The sequence below is a fragment of the Hesperophylax consimilis genome, chromosome 26, assembly GCF_061612785.1.
Source record: "Hesperophylax consimilis isolate HC1 chromosome 26, BYU_Hcon_1.0, whole genome shotgun sequence".
Taxonomy (NCBI): Eukaryota; Metazoa; Arthropoda; class Insecta; order Trichoptera; family Limnephilidae; genus Hesperophylax; species Hesperophylax consimilis.
The window spans coordinates 19,533,470-19,558,884 of record NC_142861.1 but is presented as its reverse complement, the minus strand read 5'-3'; the positions used below and the strand labels follow the sequence as shown (position 1 = coordinate 19,558,884).

The 25,415-nt window shown below is 33.4% G+C and overlaps 1 protein-coding gene across 1 annotated transcript in view; it reads left to right on the top strand.

The window, feature by feature from the left end:
- The first annotated feature begins 11,460 nt into the window (after positions 1 to 11,460).
- The window catches only part of 5-HT2A (5-hydroxytryptamine receptor 2A), a 321,254-nt gene continuing 307,299 nt past the window's right edge, over positions 11,461 to 25,415 (top strand). The window contains exons 1-2 of the mRNA XM_089647660.1: positions 11,461 to 11,857; positions 11,915 to 12,196. Coding sequence (XP_089503786.1) covers positions 11,461 to 11,857; positions 11,915 to 12,196 — 679 coding nt within the window. The remainder of the gene's footprint in view (positions 11,858 to 11,914; positions 12,197 to 25,415) is intronic.

Genomic DNA, 25,415 nt, shown 5'->3' with positions numbered 1-25,415 from the left:
CGAGTAACCCTCCAGTCCCACCCAGGTCTCTATATCCAATTCCTACCGATTTTTAACATTTTTTTAGTTGGAAAAAATATATCAGTCCCAAAATTTCATCTGGATACTGGTCAAAATAACTCAAAAAATAAGCCCCCACATACCCAAATTCTACCGATTCATAACAAGTTCCTTGTAAACTCTTTAAGTTTTTTTTTATTTTAAAAGAAGAAGAAGTTATTTTTACATATAAGAAATATGCATTTTTTATATCAAAACGTTAATTATATGAAATTCCCTCGATAGAAAAAAATCCCAAAGAAAGCACCGAAAATTATTAAAAACACGTTTTGTTCTGTAATTAATATGTTACAGGCATGAAAATATTCACAGCGTTGTCGAGATATTTTTGCTCTATTTCAAACGAGTCGTGTTTTATAAAATATTTTCACTATTTTCGCTAAATTACTATCGTTTTTTTAATATTAACACGCTCCCTCTAACATTCGTATTTACATATCTCCCTTTCAAACCATCTTTGAACGCTTACTACGGGGCCTTAACAACCTGTATATCATTACTGCTCGTCCATGTTCTCCCTTACCTCTTTCCGCATACTACAGGGTTTTCCAATAAGAGGTGTTATTTTTATATTCAAACAGCTATCGAGAGATGATTAATATTTTTTTATGGCCGGAATTGGATGGTATTGAGCTGGACAACGTTTACTTTCATTGGCCACCGAGATCTTGTGATTTAACACCTTGTTACTTCTTCCTTTAGGGCCACGTAAAAGAGAAGGTCTACGCCAACAGCCTAGCGTCGATTCAAGACCTCAAAGATGGAATTCGTGAGGCTATTGAGTACATAAGGCAGCCACTTTGCGATTTGGTTATTGAAAATTTCATAAAAAGGATATGGTCCTGTAGGCGTAGTCGTGGTGGTCATTTGACTGATGTTATTTTTCACTATAAACGGCATACCTTCTTCTTTATAATGAAATAAACATTTGATCATTTATATTAAAAAAATGGCATTTTTATTTGAATATCAAAATAACACCTCTTATTGGAAAACCCTGTAGTTTCAGCCTTGCAATATTTACCAATTTGACGAATTGGGGATACTATAGTTACATACTGGATAAAGGCAATTGAAACATGTTATATTGTGGTGAAATAAGAACACGATTATAATTGTGTTGAGTTTAATAAATAAACCATTCTTATTGACAACCGTTTTACAAGTGCTTTACAGGAAGCGGTTCCGAAGCAAAAACAATCTTAGGCAAAGATAATAGACAAAAATAATATGTAGGCATAGTAGTACTATATTCAACAGAAAATTTGCACGGTATGCATAAAATACTAGACAAAATGCTTATATTTAATATTATCTTAATTTAAAAGAATCTTATTTAAAGGTCATGTTGTGTTTTGTATTGAATCCTTCAAATATATGATGGGCAAATTAGGCAGCATATCCAAAAATGTTGAAATTCTAGAATTTCTGATGACATATCCACTGTATATTGTATCGTGGAGGCATTCTAATGATAATGAGGCTTATTCAGGAGGTATTCATGGAAATGGCACAGGGAAAGAGAAAACTATCATTGCACTTGTACGTGCCATTCTCTCCCTGGTCCAATCAGCATCCATTATCCTCAAACAGATAACTGGCACAGTGCTTTTGAATTCGTTTTTATTTAAATCTATTGCAGTTATTACGAATTCCACTGAGTTTTTTCCTGGTTAATTAATAAGGCTGGGTTACTAGATGGTTGGCTGCATTGGCTTCGAATCTCAAAAAGAATTCAGGTAAAGAGTTGAAGAAAAGTAAAAATGAACCTCACCCAACCAAATCCAACCTAACATTAATACAACCTTACCTACCCTGCCTGAAAGTGTGGGCATTGTTTTTTTCTCAGGAATTCCATATTGTGCTAGTAATTAAAAGTTGTCTTTGAATCTAAAACTTTAAATTTTTAATAAAGAGAAACGTTCCCGGTTTACGAATAACTCGACATTATGGGACTCCTGCTACCGCCACAGTAAGCGGAAAATTTTGCTTGTATTGTGATGGAGGACTTAGCCAGCCGAGGGATTGAACACACTACGCTTGGGTGGGACCCAAACGCGATGTCGACTCAACTACCGACTGGACATTTACAATAAAAACACATACATTTGTTACTGACCACTTTAATTTTATTTTCACTCTACTGGTTTCGGACAAACCCTTCCTCCATCAGGAGAATATTAAAGAAAAAAGTTTTTGATATTCTCCTGATGAAGGAAGGGTTCTTCCGAAACCTGTCTCTGCTAATAAAATTAATTTGATCAATAGCAGATTTATATGTCGTAAACTAGCTGTACCCCGTCACGCGTTGCGGTCGCTTAGTCTGTCTGTATAGATAGAGAAACAATAGCGCTTGTTGCTTTTACATCCAACAGATGACGGTGTTTTTTAGAAAACATGTATATCTGTCACAGGTGACATCTATATAATAAAGGTATATAAAAACACACGGGTATTTGAATGCAAAGTTGTGTCAAAATTTCAAAACAATCGGTGAAGAACTTTTGGAGATTTAAGTTTTTGAACAAACCAACACTTTTTTCCCGTCCTAACGAACACTTAGGACGGGTTGTTTTGGAGAATTTGAACAATTCATTCAAGATTTTTTCAAGTTCTGTTTTTATTTCAGTTTTGTCAAGTAACTAGCCTACAATGATATAATAATAGAACTTGAATAAGACTTTCACAGAACCCAAAAATGAACGTTGAAATTTGATGAATTGTTCAAATTCTCCGAAACAACCCGTCCTTAGTTTAATTTGAATTAAGTTTAGTTTAATTAATTTAATTTGAACAATTCTTCAGATTTAAAAGTTAATTTTAAAATTTTGTTAGAGATTTTTTCAAGTTCTGTTATTATTTCAGTTCTATCAAGCAACTAGCATATAATTATATAATAACAGAACATGGATAGGACTTTTTTCAGAACCCGAAAATTAACGTTGAAATTCGATGAATTGTTCAAATTCTCCGAAACAACCCGTTCTAACATTTTTATTTATGACAAGCCCAAAGTTAATGCTTTTTACAAATACGCAAAACATAATTATTTGCGTAAGTCGACCAAGGCTACATTCAGATTAAGATCAGCAAACCTCCATTGTTCACTGTTCTCTCCAATATCTGTGACAGGTTAAGTAAAACATTAAGTTAAGAATTTCCAAGGATTTTAAAAATATCAACACATTAAAAATTCTGTTCACATCTCTCATTAGAAGTATTCTAGAATACAACTGTACAATTTGGTCACCTGTCTTTAATAATCACATTGAAAGAGTCCAACGCAAATTTTTGAGGTGTATTAATTTTAGGCTTGGAATTACTTTAGAAACAATAGATTATGATTTCTTATTGTATTCATTGAAATTGCTTAAGTTAAGGGATGGAAGAAAATGTTTTGATCTTATATTTAAAATTATAAATTATCAGTTAGATAGCCCTGACATATTAATGTTGATTCAATTTCATGTACCTACCATTAGATCAAGGTCCTATTGTATGTATTATTGTGACAATTATACCACAATCTCAGTATATAACTCAGTTATAAATAGATTGCACACACTTGGGGACTTTTAGGCTAAAATCGCAGATACTTTTAATATTCCCCTTGTAAAGTATAAAGCTGCACTAATAACACATTTTAACGCCACTTATTTTAATGAGATCACTACATAACAGGCTATTGTCATTGCTTCTTTCTTTACTGCTATTTTATTTGTTAATTTTTAACTAAATTTAATTCTTTAATTTTTCGCATCAAAATTTAATACTGCACTATGTATATGTAAAAAAATAAAATAAAAACTTTGTATGTAAATGGCACTTGTGCCGTAAATTCTAAATAAATAAATCGGATCCATATGGTTTAGTAACCGTTTCTGCTGTCTTATGATTAATTAGACAACTTTTTATCACTAGCAAGTATACAAATAAGACAATTTTGTTCATACTGTAGCAGCCTACACTTATATATTACGTCTTATCTATTTTTACGTGTTTTCTTCTGTTATTATTTTATTTTATTCGATTACCCATATGAATGTATGTTTCAGTATATTTTTTCAGTCATCTTAATCTTTGGAACACCGGACCCTTTTTGAGGGAAATCAAAAATTGAAACAAAAATGAAGTCTAAATTATATCAAGTGCAAGCGATTTTCTTAAAAAAAAAATGCACTTTATCATGCCATACAGGTTTAAATCGCATATCGAAAATTCCAGCTAGGGCGAAATTCCATTGAATGGTTTGTCGGCGGGAAAAATTCTTGTCGCACGAACGGTTTTCTAAAGGAATCTTGATTTGATGTGACAAAAGTATTACCAAATCGGCATATACTCTCAGTATCGCCCCGTCGAAAGACTACAGTCTTGGTAGCTTCCATTCAGAATCGAAACGTTGTTGCGACAAGATCTGAATATCCAGGTAGGTACTTTCCAATTCACCCTTCTCTATCTCCTTCTAATCACCACTCCATTCTGTTACACAACATACCCCAATCGGATGCCATAGACCCACTGAATTTTCATAAAAAAATGTAATAATCCGCATGGCCTCCGATGTAAAGTGCTACGATTCTTGGCTCCAAATCCGAAGGTATCGAGTTCAAATCCCTGCGCGCTCAAGTATATTTTATTTGATATATCAGTGTTATTTAACAAAGTATTAATTAAAAATACTCTCAGTATCGCCCTGGTGTAAGATCTCAATTTAGAAGCGAAAAGTTGCTTGAATGGCATCATCCGTGGTTAGTGACCAGATTGAATCGCCAAGTACTTTCCAACTTTCTTCTTCCCTATCTCCTTCCACTCTCCACAAACTACAGCCTTACAACATAACCTAATTGAGGATGCTATAGTCCCATCGGCTCAGTAAAATTAGGAGCAGAACCTGTTGCGTTGTTAAAAAACATTTTCAAAAGACTTTTCATAAAATAAAATAACAATCAGTTGATTATTTACTTGAAGGTTTGTGTTCACTATATTGTTAATATGAATATAAAATTTATAAAAAAAAGATGAAATGAAAGAGATGGTAGTAATTTGCACATTGAATATTCGTAGAAAGAAAATATGTAAATTTCATGGAGGACGAAAGGTATATCTAAGGATTGGAAAAGGGTAGATTTATTAAATAAATTCAAGTACATAGTTTCTGACAACAACACGGCTAGAAATAAATTGAATTGTAAGACCTTTCTAATAATGTATATATTCGAATTTGTTTCACTTAAAATAAGAAGGCAACTGACTGATCAAATAGGTTTACTCAAAATAATTCACGGCCATCTTGACACTGCTTTATGTATTAGAAATATTGAATTTTTTTCCCAATTCCCATCGTTTAAAACGCCGTAGCATATTTCAACTGAATACATTCATAAATAATTATCAATAATACAGGATTTTCCAATAAGAGGTGTTATTTTGATATTCAATCGTAAAAGATCAATGGTTTAGTTGCTTGTGTGGCACGTAGCGCCGTCTTGTTGAAAGTAAACGTTGTCCAGATCAATACAATCCAATTCCGGCCATAAAAAATCATTAATCATCTCTCGATAGCGCAATCCATTCACCGTAACTGTTGCTCCAGCCTCATTTTCAAAAAAGTAAGGTCCAATGACTCCGCCGGACCGCAAACCGAATCAAACAGTCACACGTTGAGAATAGAGAGGCTTTTCAACAATAACTCTTGGGTTTTCCGAGCCCCAGATGCGACAATTTTGCTTGTTGACGAAGCCACCGAGGTGGAAATGGGCCTCATCACTCAAAATAATTTGCATTTGATTCACTCAAGTGAATTTTAATAATTTCAATTTTCAATCGTTCCATTTTTATTAATGGCGTAGTTTCTACTTGTCAAATGTCAAAATATGACAGCTTCAAAAGTAACAGCTATCGAAATAGCGGGCTATTCAAAATAACACCTCTTATTGGAAAACCCTGTATAACATTAATTAGGTACGGAAATTAAACAACGTGGTTGGCTAGGCTGACAAAACAGAAGAGTTTATTATGTATCATAGAAAAGTTTATCATAGACAAGTTATGAATTTTATAAGTACCTTGTTACGATGTCTAACATTTTTACAATTTCATAATATTTAACTGAGGCTAAGTTTTACAGTAAGTACGTCTGTTGGCATATCCTCAGACAGTAAATAATAATGTTAATGGCTCCTGAGAAATTAACACAAATCAAAGACTTAGGCATCACTTTTCAATCAAATCTTTTATTTGTTAACCACATAACAGAAATCTCTAATAAGGGCTTAAAAATGTTGGGATATATAACTAGGTTAACCAGAAATTTAAATAATATAAATGGTATTAATTTTTTATATTTTGCCTACGTAAGAAGTCAACTTGAGTACAATTCTCCAGTCTGGAACCCACATTATAACATACATGTACAAGCTGTTTAAAGAATACAAAACAAATTAATTTTAAAATGGGCATTCCAGCAATTATGTTGAACTACAACACTCTGTTAAATTATATGAATTTGCTCAAATTGTCAGACAGAAGAATTTACACGGACTTGGTATTTCTATATAAATATTTCGATAGTCCGGTATTGCTAGAATTGATAAGCTTCCGGATTCCACAACGTAATACTAGAAGTCAGAATTTATTTCAGTGCAGAAATTCTGGGACTAACTACCAAATGTATTCCTCTTTGCCCAGAATACTAATGGAGGGAAACAATTATACCAAGTCAGTGGACCTCTTCAATTTATCTTTAAACAAATATAAAATGTTGTTAATGAAGCATTTAAGTTATGTACAATAAATTATAAATACTTCTTTATATTCATAAGTAAAAGTTCCGAAAAAGGGCGTTAATTAATAAACAAATAAATAACCTCAACTTAGTATGTCGTACTTCAGGGGAAAAAGTCTGAGTAAAATCATCAATACCACTGATTATATCCTGTCGCAACTAATCTGGTACAATGCAAGTTATTTTTCCTATCACACTTTTTATAAGTACCCACTTACACTTAACAACCGTTCCACGTTTTGGGGCATTCGCCGTTTTCCCAGAACTGTTATCCTCAGAGCACTGTAACTAGTCTTGAACTGTACGCAACCAATGTTCCTTCTCGGGGCCTTGTATAGCTTTCTTCAATGATAACTCACTGACATCTACATTAGTATTTTCTGTGCACATATTTGAAAAACCATACCTTTCTGGTTTGTTCTTTTGTCTCGCAGGTAATGCCTGTACCTCACTTCTTGTACATCCCGTAGAACTGTCTGAATCTTCATTCTCATTTGGCATATATGTAGGATCATTGGTGTTATCTACGGAGGTAAATGAATCATTTGACTGACCCCCAACTGAATCCACACTTTTCTCTTCATTTTCGATGCTAGTTTCTGAATTCTTATTCTCTTCAGTAACAGTAACACTCCTTACATCCAAATCCTTCTCAATAAAAACCACATTCCGACTAGTTGTAATCAATTTTGAATTAGTTTTACATATTTTATATCTCTTTACATCTTCAGAATAACCCACTAGGATACACTTATCAGATTTTTTATCCCATCGTAACCTTTTTTCTTTGGGTACCTACATGTGCCCTTAAAGTACTCCCAAATACCCTTATATGACCAATATTAGGTTTGGTATTAATCCATAATAGCTCTCGTTTTTCTATTTGTGTCTCTTGTGTCTCTATTTGTGTCTCTTTTGAGTGAGCTTTCATATAATTTTGTAATTTATTTTTTTGGTTAATATTTTAATCTTTATTTAGATGTATGAACATTAATGTATCCTATGTCTGAGTAGATTGTTGTACCTATTTGTGAAATAACTGAGTAAATACATATTCTTTATACAGAAGAACTAAACGCCGTAGTCGCTAATACAATTAATAAGGTTAAAATTCCACGGTAGGGTTGTTACCCTTGTTACTCATGGAATCTGATATATAAATGAAACTCCGGTATAAACAAAACCCTTTAGAGTTCTAATATGATAATAAGTATTATAATTGGAACTTGCACAGGCGGTAGGCTAACGTTCCATTTAGCAGGAGGTAGGAATAATAATTCTGAACTCATGACCGTGAATACCAAGGGTATTTATAAACCTTAAATTTTTATTGAAGACAATATTAACGACTCTCAAACGAAATACGTGAAAGACATCATATTGGAAGTAGAAATTAACACACTTCCCGACTTCCAATCTAGCTGAAATTTGGCAGATAGACTCGTTGTTGGTAACAACTAACTTTTGGTGGCAAGTATACACTACACGCGCGGACATACAAGCATTTCTCTGAAACTGGATAATATCGCAGCAGGATCTACTATATACTACGGAAAGTACTATATGGATCAGAGAGCCTACTTACAATAAAAGGTCTCCTTTGGTTCACTATTATTTTGGATAACATGGGGGAAAGCCAATACAAACACCCACTAGTACACAAACATGCCACAAGATTTAAAGAAGGAAAAGGTCTAAAAACTCCTCAAATATTAAATAAATATGGAAGCCGTACTCTTGAATATATAATTCCAGTGATTTTCAATAAAATCAATAAAAATCTTAAATTTGAAAAAAAATTAGAGACTATGCCCTAAAATGGTAAAGCTATTGTATGAAAAATGTATGAAAATTTCATGTACCCTTGAATTTTTTTGATGTATCTACCTATAGGTATAACTTGTTTTTAGTAGAATGTTTAGTTGGTAGAACCTACAGACAAACTGCCATATGACAGCTTTGTGGGACTACCCTAAATTTGTACAAATTGTTTATATTTACTTAATAAATATTTAAAAAAAAATGTCGATCCTACGTAATTGGGATTTGGCTTAGTTATAAGTGCGGTTGACTCAGTCCCTCGGGAGGAGTGTTCAATCCTCAGTCAAATTTTAAGTTTTAAAACACATTTTAAAAGATCACAGCAGTTAAGAGCCAGCGGATGACTTCAATCCTTAATAAATCAAAATAAAACTTTTTTTAAATACATCTTTTAATAAATATAGATGTTAAAAAAACTATGTTATTCACATGTAAAATCGGTCTAATTTGAAGTATACGAGATTTTAAATCAGATAACATTAAAAAATTGTCGATTTCGTCCAAGATTGTATCGCGGGCGATATACAATGACGTAAGGATCAAGCCGGAGCTTTCAGACTAATTGTTTATTTAAAAAAATTCAATATCGATTTATTAATTTAGTGTGCAATTAATCACATTCCATAACACTTTTTCTTCATTAAAAAAAATCTGAATCATTGGAATTGTGTCGATTTATATAAATATTTTTTGTTTAAATTCCTCGTTACGTCTGCTTACCATCTGGCCTGACTCAAATTCTTACAGTCAATCTATTTCTGCAATTTCTGAATTACAGGTTATCTGTTATGAAACGGGATTAAAAAATCACAATCCTTTTTATCTGCATCTCAGTGAATACATTCATAAATATACTGTTATACCTTTATTTCAAACAGAGGAAATTTATGCAGTACTTGATCGTTAATTATGTTTGACAAGTTCGAGCTTTTAGGCTTTGATGTTCAACTGTAAACATACACCACATAAAGCCGAACCATTCTGTTTAGCCAACAGATGAATTACGTAATTAATTATCTAACAAAGAACATCTGATAATGTATTACTTAAGGCGAATCTTAAGCCCCGAATACCTACCCGAATTTCTACTGATTTATAACAAGTTTTTCGTTAATTCTTTAAGTTCCAAAAAAAGTTATTTTTGTTAATTATATGAAATTTCCCCGATATAAGAAATCGCAAAGTTAGTTCCGAAAATTATTAAAAACACGTTCTTTCTGTTATTCAATATGTTATAGACATGAAAAAAATCACAGTGTATCTTTAAATGCAACTAAAGCAACCAATTTTTGCTCTTTTTTAAACGAGTCGTGTTTTATTAAATATTTTCACTTAATCGTTATCGTTCTCTAATATAAGTGCGCTCCCTCTAACATTCGTATTTATATAACTCAATTTCAAACCATCGTTGAACGTTTACTACGGGGTCTTAATGCGAAATCACTATTTAGATTAATATTTACTACGAATTGATTTACATTATTCATACCAAAAATAGGCACGGGGTAAAATTAAGTTTTTCCCACCATTTCTCTTGAATTGAATTCAAATAAAATTTGTAATTGCTTCATAAAAATAATAAGCGTAAACTACTAAACATGTATATTTTCATTAGAAACAATCAAACATATAAAAATCATCTGTTTTACAATACAGTATTATAGCTAAAATTATTTGTGACAGTTATTCTTCGTTTACTTTCTTATAAAATTATTCGCAATAAAGATAAAACAGTATTGCAGTTGAAATCGGGCGCTTACGGACTCCATTTGCCAAGCGATTTTCATGACTAAAAGTTAGTTAATAATCTATATATAAGGCACACTAAGAATATACACATTTTCGTCTTGTGGGTTCCTCTTAAAGAAATAATGATTTATTTTTCAGGCGTGGTGAGTTAGTTATTTGATTTTTTTGTTATTTTGATAGATTATTGTTTACTTTGTTAAAAGATAATGAATGCTAAGGATGTTGACCTGCTGTTTTTATTATTTTAAACTGTTATTTATAGAACTGTTTGTTAAGAAAATGCTTAACATTATTTTATGTACTTACGAACTTACGAGTATTATTTTTAATGTAACACTATGGCAGAGAGAGAGGTCGTAGTTGGCGACATCGTTCCAGTGTCTTCTGTCGTTTTAGTTTTCATACTAGACGTGATTAAGGCAGATGACCCTGGCGTACGTACGACATCTCTCTGGGACTACTTTAGTTTTGCTTGAATGTATCATTTTCTTTTTTTTAATTTGTATTTTACGTGTTTTGGAAGTGATTCCCTGGTGGTGAACACTGCAAGCTACAAGGCTAAGCGAATCAATGCGTTAAGAAATTGGAATAATCGCAACACACTCAAACCAGAAACTCATCAGACATCAGTTTAATTAATCTGTGTAAATTTTTGTACCTATGCAAAACCATATTTTTAAGGCTAAGGATTATCTAAATACTTTTTTTTTCTTTTTCCAGGTTCGAGGTCATGCTGATTCATTTCATGGTGGCTGCACAAGCAATCGGAAAAAAATATCGCTTAGTCAAAAAATGAATTAGTGTCGACATAATACCAAAAAACACTTCTAAAGACAAATCACTTTTGTGAAAGTTGTGAGTTGATCGTGTTAAAAACAGTGGTCCATTTTTTTGCAATAAGACAGTGCATTCAAGTTTGATGATAATTTGTGTACTGTAAGCTCGTCTAAAACTAATAATCATTCGGTTTTAGTGGTTTAAACCGTCGTTGTTCTAGTGCAGTATGTTGTTGAGATCTTCGGCAATCTCCCGAGAGTAGAAGCAACATGTCTTTCGGCGAATACTTCTTCGACAACTCCTCCCTACCCGGTTTTGCCTGCAGGCTTTTGTCTGGTAGGCTCCGGTCTTGCTCCGTGGCAGGGGCGGGACTGGACTGCCTACCAGACTCTCCCGACAACCTCACCTTTCCGGAGTTCACCCCCTACCCTTCCTACTCCTGCAACCTTAACGTTGACGTCCAAAACGACACCTTGTATAACTGCAATGCCTGCATTACGGATTTGAACAATAGTACGTCTTGTTTTGATAAATTTGATCTTTCTTTTAATGGGATGGTGTTTGAATCAGCGTTGAGAAGCCTTTGGTTAAGAGTTCCTCTTGATCTAGACGATTCTTGCATCGCGAGGACTTCTGGTCTTACAAAACATTTAGAGTGCTTTATGAGCGGATTGCAATATTTAAATCAAAGTTTTCGGTTAAGAGACGATCTAGAATACATAGATTCCGAAGTTGGTTCAGTGAATTCTTTGGATAAAGTGCAGTGCGTTTGGGGCAGTCATAATTCCACGTCAGACAATGATGTCTTGGAGTATGACTGGAGTTTTTTGTTTGTGATTGTTTTCATCATTGCTGGTGGACTTGGTAACATCCTGGTCTGTTTGGCGGTATGCCTGGACAGGAGATTGCAAAATGTGACCAATTACTTTCTACTGTCATTGGCAATTGCTGATTTGCTGGTCAGCTTGTTCGTGATGCCGCTGGGTGCCATTCCAGGATTCTTAGGTGAGCCAACATTTTAAATTGTTATTTGAACATTTAAAACGATACTCTACTATTGCGTGGATAATATGTGCAAAATGTAAGTTATGAAATTCTAGGATAGACGTTTGTTATGAATCGCACATCATACAAAGCGTTATAACCTCAAGGTAGGTGTTGTCAGCAAGGCTGTTGATTTGATGGATGAGCTAACAATTGGGTTGTCGTTGCTAATTAACCTATTGCTATCGCGGGAATTATTGGGTCGTTGCTCCTAGCATTTGCCTTCTCCATTGTCGTAGGTACGATAGTTAATTGGGCGCAATCTCTGCTTTTATTTAATTGAATTGAGGGACTAAGGAAAAATCACCTATAACTGTTATTAAACTGTGTTTGTGTTAGACTGAATCTCTGTATACGTTCACAGCTGAAGTTATGGTTGCAGTTAAGACTCGTTTACGCTATTGGAAAGCTCATCTGAGAGCACAAAAATTAATGTTTTTTTTTCCTTTAGTTTAAAATTGAATGCAATTTACTTAGGTGTGGGAGTCTTAAAATGAGAGCTTTTCTGCGTTGCAGGATTATTAGAAAAAAATATTTTAAGAACAAGTACTTTTTACAAAATTTTAAATTAAAACGTTACATAAACGAACATGACCCAATCGTTCCTTCGCCAGGGTAGAGCTTTTTTATTTTTAAAGCTCTGAATTTAAAATTATTTTTTGCAAAAACTCAGTTAGAAATGCAATTATAGTACCTACCATTATTATTTATCTCATTGCTTCGAGTCGGTGGTACCAAAGATATTAAAATATAAGGATGGTACTTGGTACCATGGCATTCATAAATAGGAAGTTTTGTAAAACAGAAAAAACAAGGCAGATCCTGTAACAAAAATAAATATATTAATGGCAATTCCATGCAATGGTAATCCAGGACAATACTTTATCAATCCATAAAATAGGAACTAACCACGTTGCCGTTACGGCAGGGGTAGATAGAGAATATACCCTCAAACATCTTTGTTTAGGCACAAAATTCATCCATTTTCATACATACTCTTCTGTTATTAGTTGACATGACCCAACTCAAGTATTTAATTCACATGATCGTACCATGTTATCCCATGCTACTTTCACTCCTTTCTTTGATCTACCGCTCTACATGCCCCATCTAGACTTTATTCTCTGACAAAATTAATAATTATTTATTTTTAGTTGGTTTCTACGAAAAGTTAATTCATTCCCTTCTATATACTAAAACATCAGAAAATACCTTTTGCTTTTTAGGTGTAGGTAATTACCATTTCGTATTATAATGCGATGTATAAAATAATATCAGCGGCAACTTTTCAATTACCAACTGTAATAAAGTCTCAAGTATAATGAATAATTCAAAATATATTTTTGATTTACATTTTGCGGCTAAACACTTACAAATAAAATCAATAACTTAATTCAATTTCTGAAGTAATTTCATTCTTGCTTAAGTGCTTTATTATTTGTGTTCTAACTAGGTTAACCAAGATTTAAACGTAAAAACATCTCTGAAGTAGGCTCAATTTTTTCGTACTTCTGGCGAAAGTTATCTAGCATTTTCAATATTGAAATTATTTAGTCAATTTTTTGATCTTGACTGCACCAACCTGTGGACTAGTTCCAGTTTGTGGTACTTCTGATTTTAGTGGATGATCTTAGGGTAACATTCAGGATGCGAGTATTTAATAATAACGGAGTGTGTGTACATTATTTACACTGATTATTTTCGCACTAATTATACAACTTACTTGAAGGAATCTTACCGGTAAAAATGCTTAATACTAAAGCAGACATACCCATTTATATGTGTTGGCATAATAATGATATCTCTTTCATACATCAATCTCTCTTTTGTACATTTATACATCATACTTTTTGATTAAACGAATCGATATACATTACGCCTTTATTTCTGCGTTAAAACTCATTTGAACGTTTTTTTCATTAAACCTTTTATAAAATAAAACGTTGCGACAGTCAAAAATAAATAATATAACCAAAGTGAAAAGACCCGATGTTCGAGGAACGAACAAGGGTTGGGATAGCCGTATTTTGAAGGGCTATTTCACACAGATAAAGCGTGGATAAAGCCTATGGCTTATGACAAGCGAATGCGATAACACAATTTGTAAGGTTAATTCACAGTCAGCTTACCGGGTGGCGAACGAAATCTGCATCTCCAGAATCATCTGTCAGCACTGGAACGGTGATCGTTGTACGGTAGCACTCGTTATGTTGAATTGGATTGCGATAGTTGCAATTAAATACTTTTAAGGGATTACTCCGAAAAATAATCGGCGAGAGTACACACATTGGTTTTGACAGAACGAACATTTCGATGCGATTGTACGGCTCACGGCACTCCGTGATTATAATTGACGTGTGTGTATTCAAACTGTACAGTTCAAATTGTGACCATACTATTCGTCAGCACAAGGCCTGTCAAAAACAAATCGGCGTGACGAAACACTCGATAAACTATTTTTTAGTATTAAAGTGATTTATTTTTAAAGTATTATGCCGTGTTGCGCTTTCTCCTTCTTTAGCCAACGTTTCGGATGGCATTACAGTGTCCATCATCAGGGCAGATGTGTGCAACTGAAATTACTCAATTGCACTAAAAAAACAGGGGTTCCATGATAATTTGACACAATAACAATTCAATACACCTTTGAAAATTGTTATAAAGCCATTAAAAGCGATGAAAATAAAAACAAACCTAACTCAGGTAACCGTTTTAACCTATTTATTGTTTCATGACTTTTCATGACTTTATATCACTTTTTAAAAGTGAGATGTGCTGTGATTTTTTTGACTTATCCGGTCACCAAAAACAACATGTAATATATTTTTAAATATTTCATATAATCCATACTACTAAATTTTAATAATATGTAAATGAAATTCTCAGCACGGGAGATCCCAGTGAGGATATCATTATCACTATCTGTTACAAAAAATGGAAAATATAAAAACATTATTTTTTATTATTATTAATTTTATTATGTAACTAATAAGTTTATTTACATGCACATATATACACATTTATTGATATACATAATATATACACATTAAAAATAATGATAATATAAAATCAAAAATTATCCTTTTTGAATAGTCATAGTAACCAAAAACCTGGTCTAACAATAATTGCACGATTTTTCTAATCTAAAATTAAATTGAAAGTCATTGAATGCTTTTTAACTGTTGTTAATAAAACCACGGTTAAATTTTAATAAGTAAATGCGCTCTGGATAATTCAAGAAGCTTTCTCGTAAAGCTATCTCGCTAGGAGAGTTTTTTAATATGCACTAATAAACGCGGTGCATTATGCGGGTGTAGTACATTAAGTGCAATGCTGCACTTGCATTTCTGCTTTCTTGGTTTCTATCTTTTATTACTTTAAATTTTATTTATTTTATTTTATTTGGTACATTATTTTTTACAATTTATGTTTTCCAGTAATGTAGGCCTCACTGGGTGGCTTGCCCGTGCTGAGGCCTTCATTTTATAATATAAAAATATAATCTACATATTATTTAAAGAGAAAATAATAAATTTAAAAAGAAAATAATACATTTAAAATTAAAAATACGAAATACATAATAATACATTTAAAATTAAAAAGTAATACAATGAAAATAATCTTGTGTGTTTGTGAGTGATGTGTGTTTATATTGGTTTTGAGTGTTATGTGTAGGTTTTATTTTTATTTTATGCTATGACATTTTGGTAATATTGTCTTTTTTGTTCTTTAATCCATTTTGTAATTTTGTGTGTGAATTTATTTTTATTTTTCTCAATTTTAATTTCAAGTTTTACACTGTTGAAAGCTTTTATAGCATGGTATTGGTAGTGTCTTTGTCCAAAACTTGAATTTACTGTCGGAGTTTTAAAATCAATTTGATTTTATGATGTCTTGTCAAAGTTTTTAAGATGATCTGTCTATTTTGAAACATCATATTCCAATGATAAACAATTTAATTATATATAATATTCTTCTTCAATAATTGCAAATTTACGTTGCGTTCTTACACATTTTAATTTAAATGAAATAAATAACTTTGTATACAGCATTTAGTTGGTCTCTCTCGACCCATCGTCTTGCCCCCAGCAGGAGGGATGGATTCATAAGTCCGTCACTCATGGACACACGGACCCCTAGATTCCTATCCACCCCCATACCTTTTTCCTTCTCAAAACTTCCTCCCCTCCCTTTCCTTAAAAAGACCGGCCACACAGCATCCACAAAGATTACACAGGCCCTTAGGGAAATTATTTTCCTCAGGGCCCCGACATGTTTCAAAACAATAGGTTAGACCTAAGTTTACTTTTTTCTGGACACTGCCATGTCTATTATAACAAATCTGACCTGACGATGGAGAATGTAAAGATGTCCAAAACGTTGGCTAAATAAGGAGGTAGCGTAACACGCCATAATACCTGAAAAACTAATCAAGATAACTGTATAAATGCATTATTTTCCGTTTCCGTTGACTTGAATAGTTGTTACTTATCGCTATCCAATATATAAGATTGTTTTAAAAATAATTTGGGCATATTAACCGTGTTAATAAAACAATTTACTCCGAGTTGAGTGGAATAGCGAATAGTTGTTGCAAAGTTAAGTGAGAAGGAATGTTAAACTTTACGAGTTGCAACATTTCTGAACAATGGATTTCAGAATGTATAATCTTGTATAATAAATTAAGATAATTCATCTTTCATCTGACTGTTAGAATGTGTAGTTTTCAATTGTTTGAGTAAAGCTCCGTTCACAATATGAGTCTTTTAGCGCAATGCAAATGTTTTCATCCTGTTTTAAATAGAATATGAAAGGAGTGCTCACTCGGAAGTTGCAAGTTCATATTTCATATTTTAATGATTTATTTACTTTGGAGACGGTCTGTATTAGCGATGGGACTCATTTCATTAAGAGCAGGAGGCATGGTACCAGCTCAATATTTTCGTACGGCTCAAAGAGTCGACTCAATTGAAAGACGACTCAATTGAACGAGATCCGTGAGCTCAGAGCGTATGAGAAATGAGAATACTGTACCCGATACGGATCCAGCGGTATGACTCTTGGTACCGGCACGCGCGCCGCCTCGTACCACGTGATATACAGGGTTTTCCAATAAGAGGTGTTATTTTGATGTTCAATCGTAAAAGATCAATGATTTCGTTGCTTGTGTGGTACGTAGTGCCGTCTTGTTGAAATTAAACGTTGTCTAGATCAATATCATCCAATTCCGGCCATAAAAAAATATTAATCATCTCTCGATAGCGATCCATTCATCGTAACTATTGCTCCAGCCTCATTTTCGAAAAAGTAAAGTCCAATGACTCCGCCGGACCATTAACCGAACCAAACAGTCACACGTTAAAAATAGAGAGGCTTTTTAACAATAACTCTTGGGTTTTCCGAGCCCCAGATGCGACAATTTTGCTTGTTGACGAAGCCACCGAGGTGGAAATGGGCCTCATCACTCAAGATGATTTGCATCTGATTCACTCAATTGAATTTTAATAGTTTTGATGCGTTGTTGAAGCGTGTATTAACAACGTGGTTTCTACTTGTCAAATGTGAAAAAATGACAGCTTCAAAAGTAACATCTACCGAAATAGCGGGCTATTCAAAATAACACAACTTATTGGAAAACCCTGTATAAGATGCTAGGTAGTTAGCAGGTATAGGTACATTTGTTTAAGTTCAGATGTCGGACTGTCAGACGCTGTTCACGTCTCATGAGTACGTAATAAAAATCAATAATTGAATAATTTTTATTGCGCAATTTTTCTAAAATATCTCCTGATAAAAAAGAGTAATCGGGAGTCATGCGAATACGGCTCATTCATTGTGCGGCTCATTCATTGTGTGGCTCATTCATGAACAACTCATCGCTAGTCTGTATGGCTCCTGTAAGTACTCAGGTTATATGCCTTTTATGATTTCCCCCGTTTTGTTACGTTGGACAATTGTAGTCCAGTCACTTCGATAATTTCACTGGGATTGTTATCGAATATTTGAAAATGCTTCTTGGTCTCATAGTGTGACTCTTCAGATATGTAACGTTCTTCCCATCAAAACGTTAACGATATTTTAAAATGTTTTTTTTTGCTTTAAAATTCATGTTTTTCCCCATTTCATGAGATCGTGAAAATTATATACCTACGAATGATTTATTTTTTGTTTCGTCACGTTGATTCAGATATGTTAGAAATTTTAAATCAATTTGTAGGTTATCTGTAATAATAAATATTTTAACATTTCTGAATGTAGCATAATACAATTTCAACTAACAGCGTCAGACCAAAACGAGAAATTCGTGGAACTCCCCATCTTGCAATAAAGAAAACGAACGTACACATGTAATCTTTGTGATATTAAAAAACATATAAATTATAAAATACTGACCATATTTAAAAACTCCTACTACCAGATTACAAGCGGAAGATGATGCTTGAGCATTGATGGAGGACTTACATGGCAGAATAATTGAACCCGTGACCCATGATGGGAACCAGACACTTTAATCAACTCAGCCACTAACCGGTCAGCTTTAACCATTGTACAATGTTTTTCAGAAATTCTATAATTAAAATTATCTTTTATAGAAATTTTAATGTTAAATTAATAGGAAACTTTGCCAGAATATGAAGTGTAAATACTGTCGACCTGAATTCGACTATGAGTCTACTAGCGAAGGCTTCAGAACTATTACTTTGGTGAAGTGCCAAATTTGTTGCAGTTACCTTTTTTGAAAATCACGTTGTCAATGGTTGATTAAGTGAAGTAATTGGAGATATGTTTGCTATCAGGAGCAACTTACTCAAATAGTTTAGGAAGGGAGGCTGGATTGTTCGTTGTCAAAATAGCAGTACAAAAACCATTCAACTAAAAAGGCTTAATTTACGCCAACACTCTTTCATATTGCAGACTTTATATTAAAAAGGTTTCTTGGTGTTTGAAAGCATAGCCTTGCTACATTTCCATTGAACATTCATACAATTGTCAAAATGTTAATTGAACTTTTCACATATTTTACTTACAGACCCACAAAAAAGATTCACGTCTTATTCTTTAATATGGTATGATCATAATATTACGACTCTATTGAATAAGTAGATTCAACGAACAAAATCCAGATTACATTTCTTTGTCGTTATTCAAATCCAATTCATAACAAGGGTTGCCAGAATATGAAAATTTTGTATGAAAAGAAAACTTTTTCCTAAAATTTATTTTAGAAGTATTTTTCTCTCGACAGACACGTAATATGACGGGTGAGCAATAGAAGAAATTTGACATCCGTCAGCGCAAATTGAAAACGAAACTTTTGTACACATAACTATCTTCGGTAGGATAAGAAAGGAAAAGATCAGGAATTGGAAGAATTCGTTGAAATAATAAATAAGAGAAAGGACACGTTGTACTCGGTACTGGGGTCTAGGTCTGGTAAAGCCGTGTTTGACCGAATTACAAAACTGGAAATCACGAAAAATTTAAGGCGGATGTAAGCGCAATTTGTATTATTTTTATTTATTTTATATCATAGAAATAAACACATTACATCGGTTACAGTGATGAAACAATTTGGAGATATGTGGGTAAGATAGGGTGGGTTACCATGATATTTTTCCTTGTATGCCTATGTATTCAGTAATTACCGGGTGACGTGTGTAGTGTATAGTTGCGTGTGTATCTGTGAGTGTGTGTGTGTATATGCAAGCGCATTGAACAGTTTATAATATCATTGACATGATGCTACTTTTGAATTTAGGCAGTGAATTCAATAATTTATCGATGTTAGAGTTTAGACAAATCTTAAAGAATGCAGAAGAGCACAGTTAAATGGGGAAATATATTCTGAATTTGTTTTATAATTAAACGTGTTGCTTACGAGGTAAAGGTATGTTAAAATTAATTAGAGACGGAAGTTTGATACAATCGATGTTATTGTTTAAAATTCTATGTATAAATGTTTAATCAACTTCTTGCCTTTGCTGCAAAAGTTGAAATGTATATTCAAAATTATTGTTAAATTTGAAGGTAAGATATTTTAATATTTTGTTTTTTAATACGTTTCGATGTACATTAAATATAATGATTTTTAGTCATAAGTTACCACGAACAGATTATCCAGATTTCCCATTTTTTTAAGACACCATAGCATTTTTCGCCTGAATATTTCCAAAAATAATATCGCCTACTTTAGCCCTCTGAATCAAATGTGTAGACTGTATAATAAGATTGAGTGTGCTGAAGTAGATATTTTTGTAGATAATTTATATGGATTCAGAAAAAAAATTCTGCTATTGTTAAATAATATGTTGCACTGATTATATTATGTATTACTTGCGTCTCTTACTTTTCTGTAATATTTGTATTTCATAATTATTTTTAATTTTTATTTGTTTTATATTTCAATCTTTATTTAGGTATATGAGAATTAATGTGTCTTTGTATGTTAACTGAGTTTTTATTATTGTTAACTGGATTGTTCTCACGTAAGTGAGATCGTCTGTAAAAAACCAAGTATTTATAAATAAACACTGTCACATTTGACGTGGTCACAAATCGGTAACCAGAGCAATAACAAATAATTAATTGACATTTAAATGGTCGCGTTCACCACAGAGAGATTCAATTTAAGCATATCAGTCATAAAAAAGGACCAAATGCCCGCAGGATAATTGGCGACCACTGGGATTATAAATTGCCAAAACTTAAATGATGCTAATTTCAGATTCAATGACAATGTTAAATCTGATGATGATTCAAACAACTGGATTATTTATTGCACAATGTGTGAAATTTGGCCTGAAAATTACGAATTAAATTAACACAGGATTTTGTAATAACGGGTTTTCCAATAAGAGGTGTTATTTTGAATAGCCCGCTATTTCGGTAGAAATTACTTTTGAAGCTGTCATTTTTTGACATTTGACAAGTAGAAACAACGCTATTTATAAAAATGGAACGATACACGCTTCAACAACGCATTGAAATTATTAAAATTTACTTGAGTGAATCAAATGCAAATCATCTTGAGTGATGAGGCCCATCCACCTCGGTGGCTTCGTCAACACGCAAAATTGTCGCATCTGGGGCGAAAACCCAAGAGTTATTGTTGAAATGCCTCTCTATCTTCAACTTGTGACTGTTTGGTGCGGTTTATGGTCCGGCGGAGTCATTAGTCCTTACTTTTTCGAAAATAAGGCTGGAGCAACAGTTACGGTGAATGGATTGCGCTATCGAAAGATAATTAATGATTTTTTATGGCCGGAATTGGATGGTATTGATTTGGACAGCGTTTACTTTCAACAAGACGGCGCTACGTACCACACAAGCAAAGAAACCATTGATCTTTTACGATTGTATATCAAAATAACACCTCTCATTGGAAAACCCTGTATTTAAAATGCCAATTGACACAGACGGTAAACGCGATGTAGCAATTGCATTTTTTTACATTTAATATTTTCCACTTTCTTCGGGTTTGAAATGATCTATAAAGTCTGCCCATTCTCGTATCGTATTATTAGCACCTCTCGACCTAGTCATTCTTCTGAGTAATGAATTATCCACTTGGGACAAATTCATTGAGTCTAGACGTGGACTGGTTACCGTAGACCGTGGTCTATATACACTGTACTGTACAGGATCTTTTTATCTTTAGGAGAGGAGGTTTCGTAATTATATTTATGTTATCTTTATTTGCACTTGTGCACTTTGTTGCCTGTTGTATCCACTCTTGACCTTTTTACATAATCTGTCTATATTATTATATAATACAAAAATTTTGATGTTTGCATGTACGTTTTATTATTACTCATTATTTTAGCACTAGCATGATACACGAGGTTGAGTTGGTCATTACAATGTAGTTTTTTTTTAATATGGTATTGACCCAACTTTTCTTAATCCGTTGTTGTATAAAAAATAGAGAAACAGCATTATCTGAAATGTCAACCTCGTATTCTTTTCGATATTACAAAGAATGTGAGTCTAATAAATAAATAAAAAAAACGTAAAAAAAGTGACATAGATTGTTTTCAATGATTTCGAACCTACAGTGGATTTTGAAGTTATTTGAACATACGATAGAAGAATACTATTATTGTATAAGCTTTCTCTCTTACTCCACACAAAATGAAAAAAAGTCGAGTTTATGCAAATTATAATTGACAACGAGAACGTAACAATAACTAAATCACAGTAAGCTGTACACTTTCATATTGATTTTTTTATTTCTACAATGGTTTTGTATTTGTGCCAGTTAATTAATGTTGAATTTTTTTGTGTATTGTGTAATAATTATTTTATAATAATATAATGTAATTTAAACATCCCATTGGCCGTTAGTAAGCGATAAATAATTAAATGCATTGCATTTTCAAACGGTTACGATATTTTGGAAGGCTCTACGACGCTTATTCACCTCACAACACCGTCGGCGTCGACGCCACATTTCTGCGGCGCCGCGACGCGACACGTGGTCGAGAAACGTCTTTTCCACGCCGGTCTGACCTGACGTCAATTAATTTCATAGGTGTATTTGTCTGCTATGGTCCGGTCACACCCGCACCCGGTTCGAATGGGACGTGGAAACCAGAAAGTAATAGAAAATAAATTGAATTAAGCAGAAAATTCTAATAAACTCAATAGCTTCTTCCAAACAGCACGAGGCTTGCGCCGACTGAGCCATAAATAAACCACTCACGAACGAACTAGTCAATTTCAAATAAATACAGGGTGCGGAAAAACAGATAGAACCGTTATAAAGGGCTCTAAAAAAAGGCGCAACTTACAGAGATGGGGTTTGCATTATTTCATTCGGTTCATCATTCCGTTTTATGCAAGTCCTAAAGATGATGGCCCCTAACAGCGATACATTGATAAAGGTTTCGGCCGCATTTTGGCACATCTCGACGGGAATTTGATCCTAGAGTTCTTCCAAGATATGAGGCCGATGTTTAAAAACATTTTCTTTCAGTAAGTCTATGAGGTATGGAGGAACTGCTTGCGTATTTATTTTTTTAGTTTCTGGCAAGGTCCACTATCTGGCAACACTGAAATGACCCGTCACCTCCCACAAACTATAATGTCAGGGTCACCAAATTTAGCAGTGTGAAAAACTGCCCTTTATCTGAAAGCAGGTGCTAAAAGGGTCACGGATTATGAAGATCAATAAATAAAATAAATTGAAACACTTAAAATAATTTATATGTCAATGGCAGAATCTATTATAAGATATGGATTAACCATATGGTTAAATACTACTATAACCAATCTGAAACAAGTCCAAGTTGTACAAAACGCAATTCTAAAATTACTAGTCGTCCCTAATATTTTTAAACAGAGATATAATACACCGTTGCTGTTTCAGAGTGCCAAAATTTTACCTGTTTAGGCTATTCTATGGCAAAAAATCATAATTTAGTATAAATATTTACCCCGCAGCATAGAGAAAAATTAGAACATAAATACAGTACTAGATTCACGCGCAATGACGGGTTAATAGTTCAAAAATTTAATAATAAATATGAACAGAGAACGTTTGAATACAACATACCGAAGATATTTAATTTATTACCTGACACTATAAATCAATGTAAGTCTATGAATAAGTTTAAATATATGGTGAATAATTGGCTATCGGAAAAAAATATTTACTTTAATATGTATGAAAAATTGATTCTGTAGATATAAGATGTAAATTATAACTTATAAAAATATATATGTAACTAAACTTTAAGCACCTGTTGACAAGCCGAATTCAATTGGCTTAGCAGGACTTGTTTGTTGATATGTATTAACTATTTATTCTATAAAAAAAATAAAAAATAGGAAGTCGTTCAGTCTTTATTCTGAGTTTTATTTTTAAAAAATCACAAAATATACGTGCAAATATTATCAGAAGACATATACCAAAGAATGTGTATTTAGCGGACGGATCAGAATAATATTCCGAAATCCAGCGTAGCAGTTTGTGGGGGCGAAGGGATCTTAGGGAAGGGTAGACCTTACCAGAAACTAAAAATGAAATACCCGAACAGTTTCTACAGGAAGAAGTCGCAAATTGCGCTGAGTGACGACGAAAGAACGGAAATTTTCAATAAACGTACGGACGGCGAAGCTCTGGTGTTGTCCGGACTTAGCCATGGTAACGACTGAAAACGGTACGACCCTACCGATACAATAAGACCAGGTTCCGACCCCCACCACACGGTCTGATTCGCCACACCATGTACCAAGCAACGTATATTCACAATTCCCGAATATACAGGGTATATCAGCATGTATCCGAAGGATTTTAGCCATAGATTTATGAGTTATATTACATATAATAGTAGATATAATATTGCTATCCTATAATTAAAAATATTAAACTTATAATTAAGAATATTACACTTATTCCCTTTGTAAATTGTTCCATATTGCCTCTCTTTCCCCAATCCGTTTTATCTTTTCATTGTTGTCATTGTTTATGTCTATTATTTTTTAATGACACCATTGTCTATGTCTATTATTTATAATTAGTATTATTAAAAACCCTGAAGAAGTGAGCGTTGCTCATGAAACATGTTGGTAATAAACAATAAAAGTGGTAAAAACGAAGTATTTTATTAATTTCAATTAAAATGGTGCCACAAAATAAGTTTGCTGTGTTAGAAGAAATGAAAATAAAATCCATCACACGTTGCCACCAGTACAGCCTAGCGGGTTACGCTATACGCACTACGTCTTGTTCCAGCGGCACCACACAGCCGAGACAGAGCGCGTACCACAAGATCCGTTGCAACCTGCGGCGGTGTTGAATTTTAACTGTAAAATAATATCACCGGACGCAAAACGACATTTACATTTTCAACTGCAAATATGCTCAAATATCGTAGTTTAAAATTCTTCGAGTAAGTGTACGTGCTGATACATACTGTATTTATAGTGAAAATTGATTTTTTTTATGTGCATACCGAACAACTGTACCCAACCGTCTGGAGCCACTATGTCACCCCCAATTGGGGTATGATGTGAGGCTGTAGGTAGTGGGAAGGAGAAGGAGATGGGGAAGAAGAAAATTGTGGAATACCTGACTATTCAGATCTGGTCACCAAACACAGCTAAAGACATTTCAAGTAACGCAACGTTTCAATTCTGAAAGGTGGTCTTACACCGGGGCGATACTGAGAGTATCTGT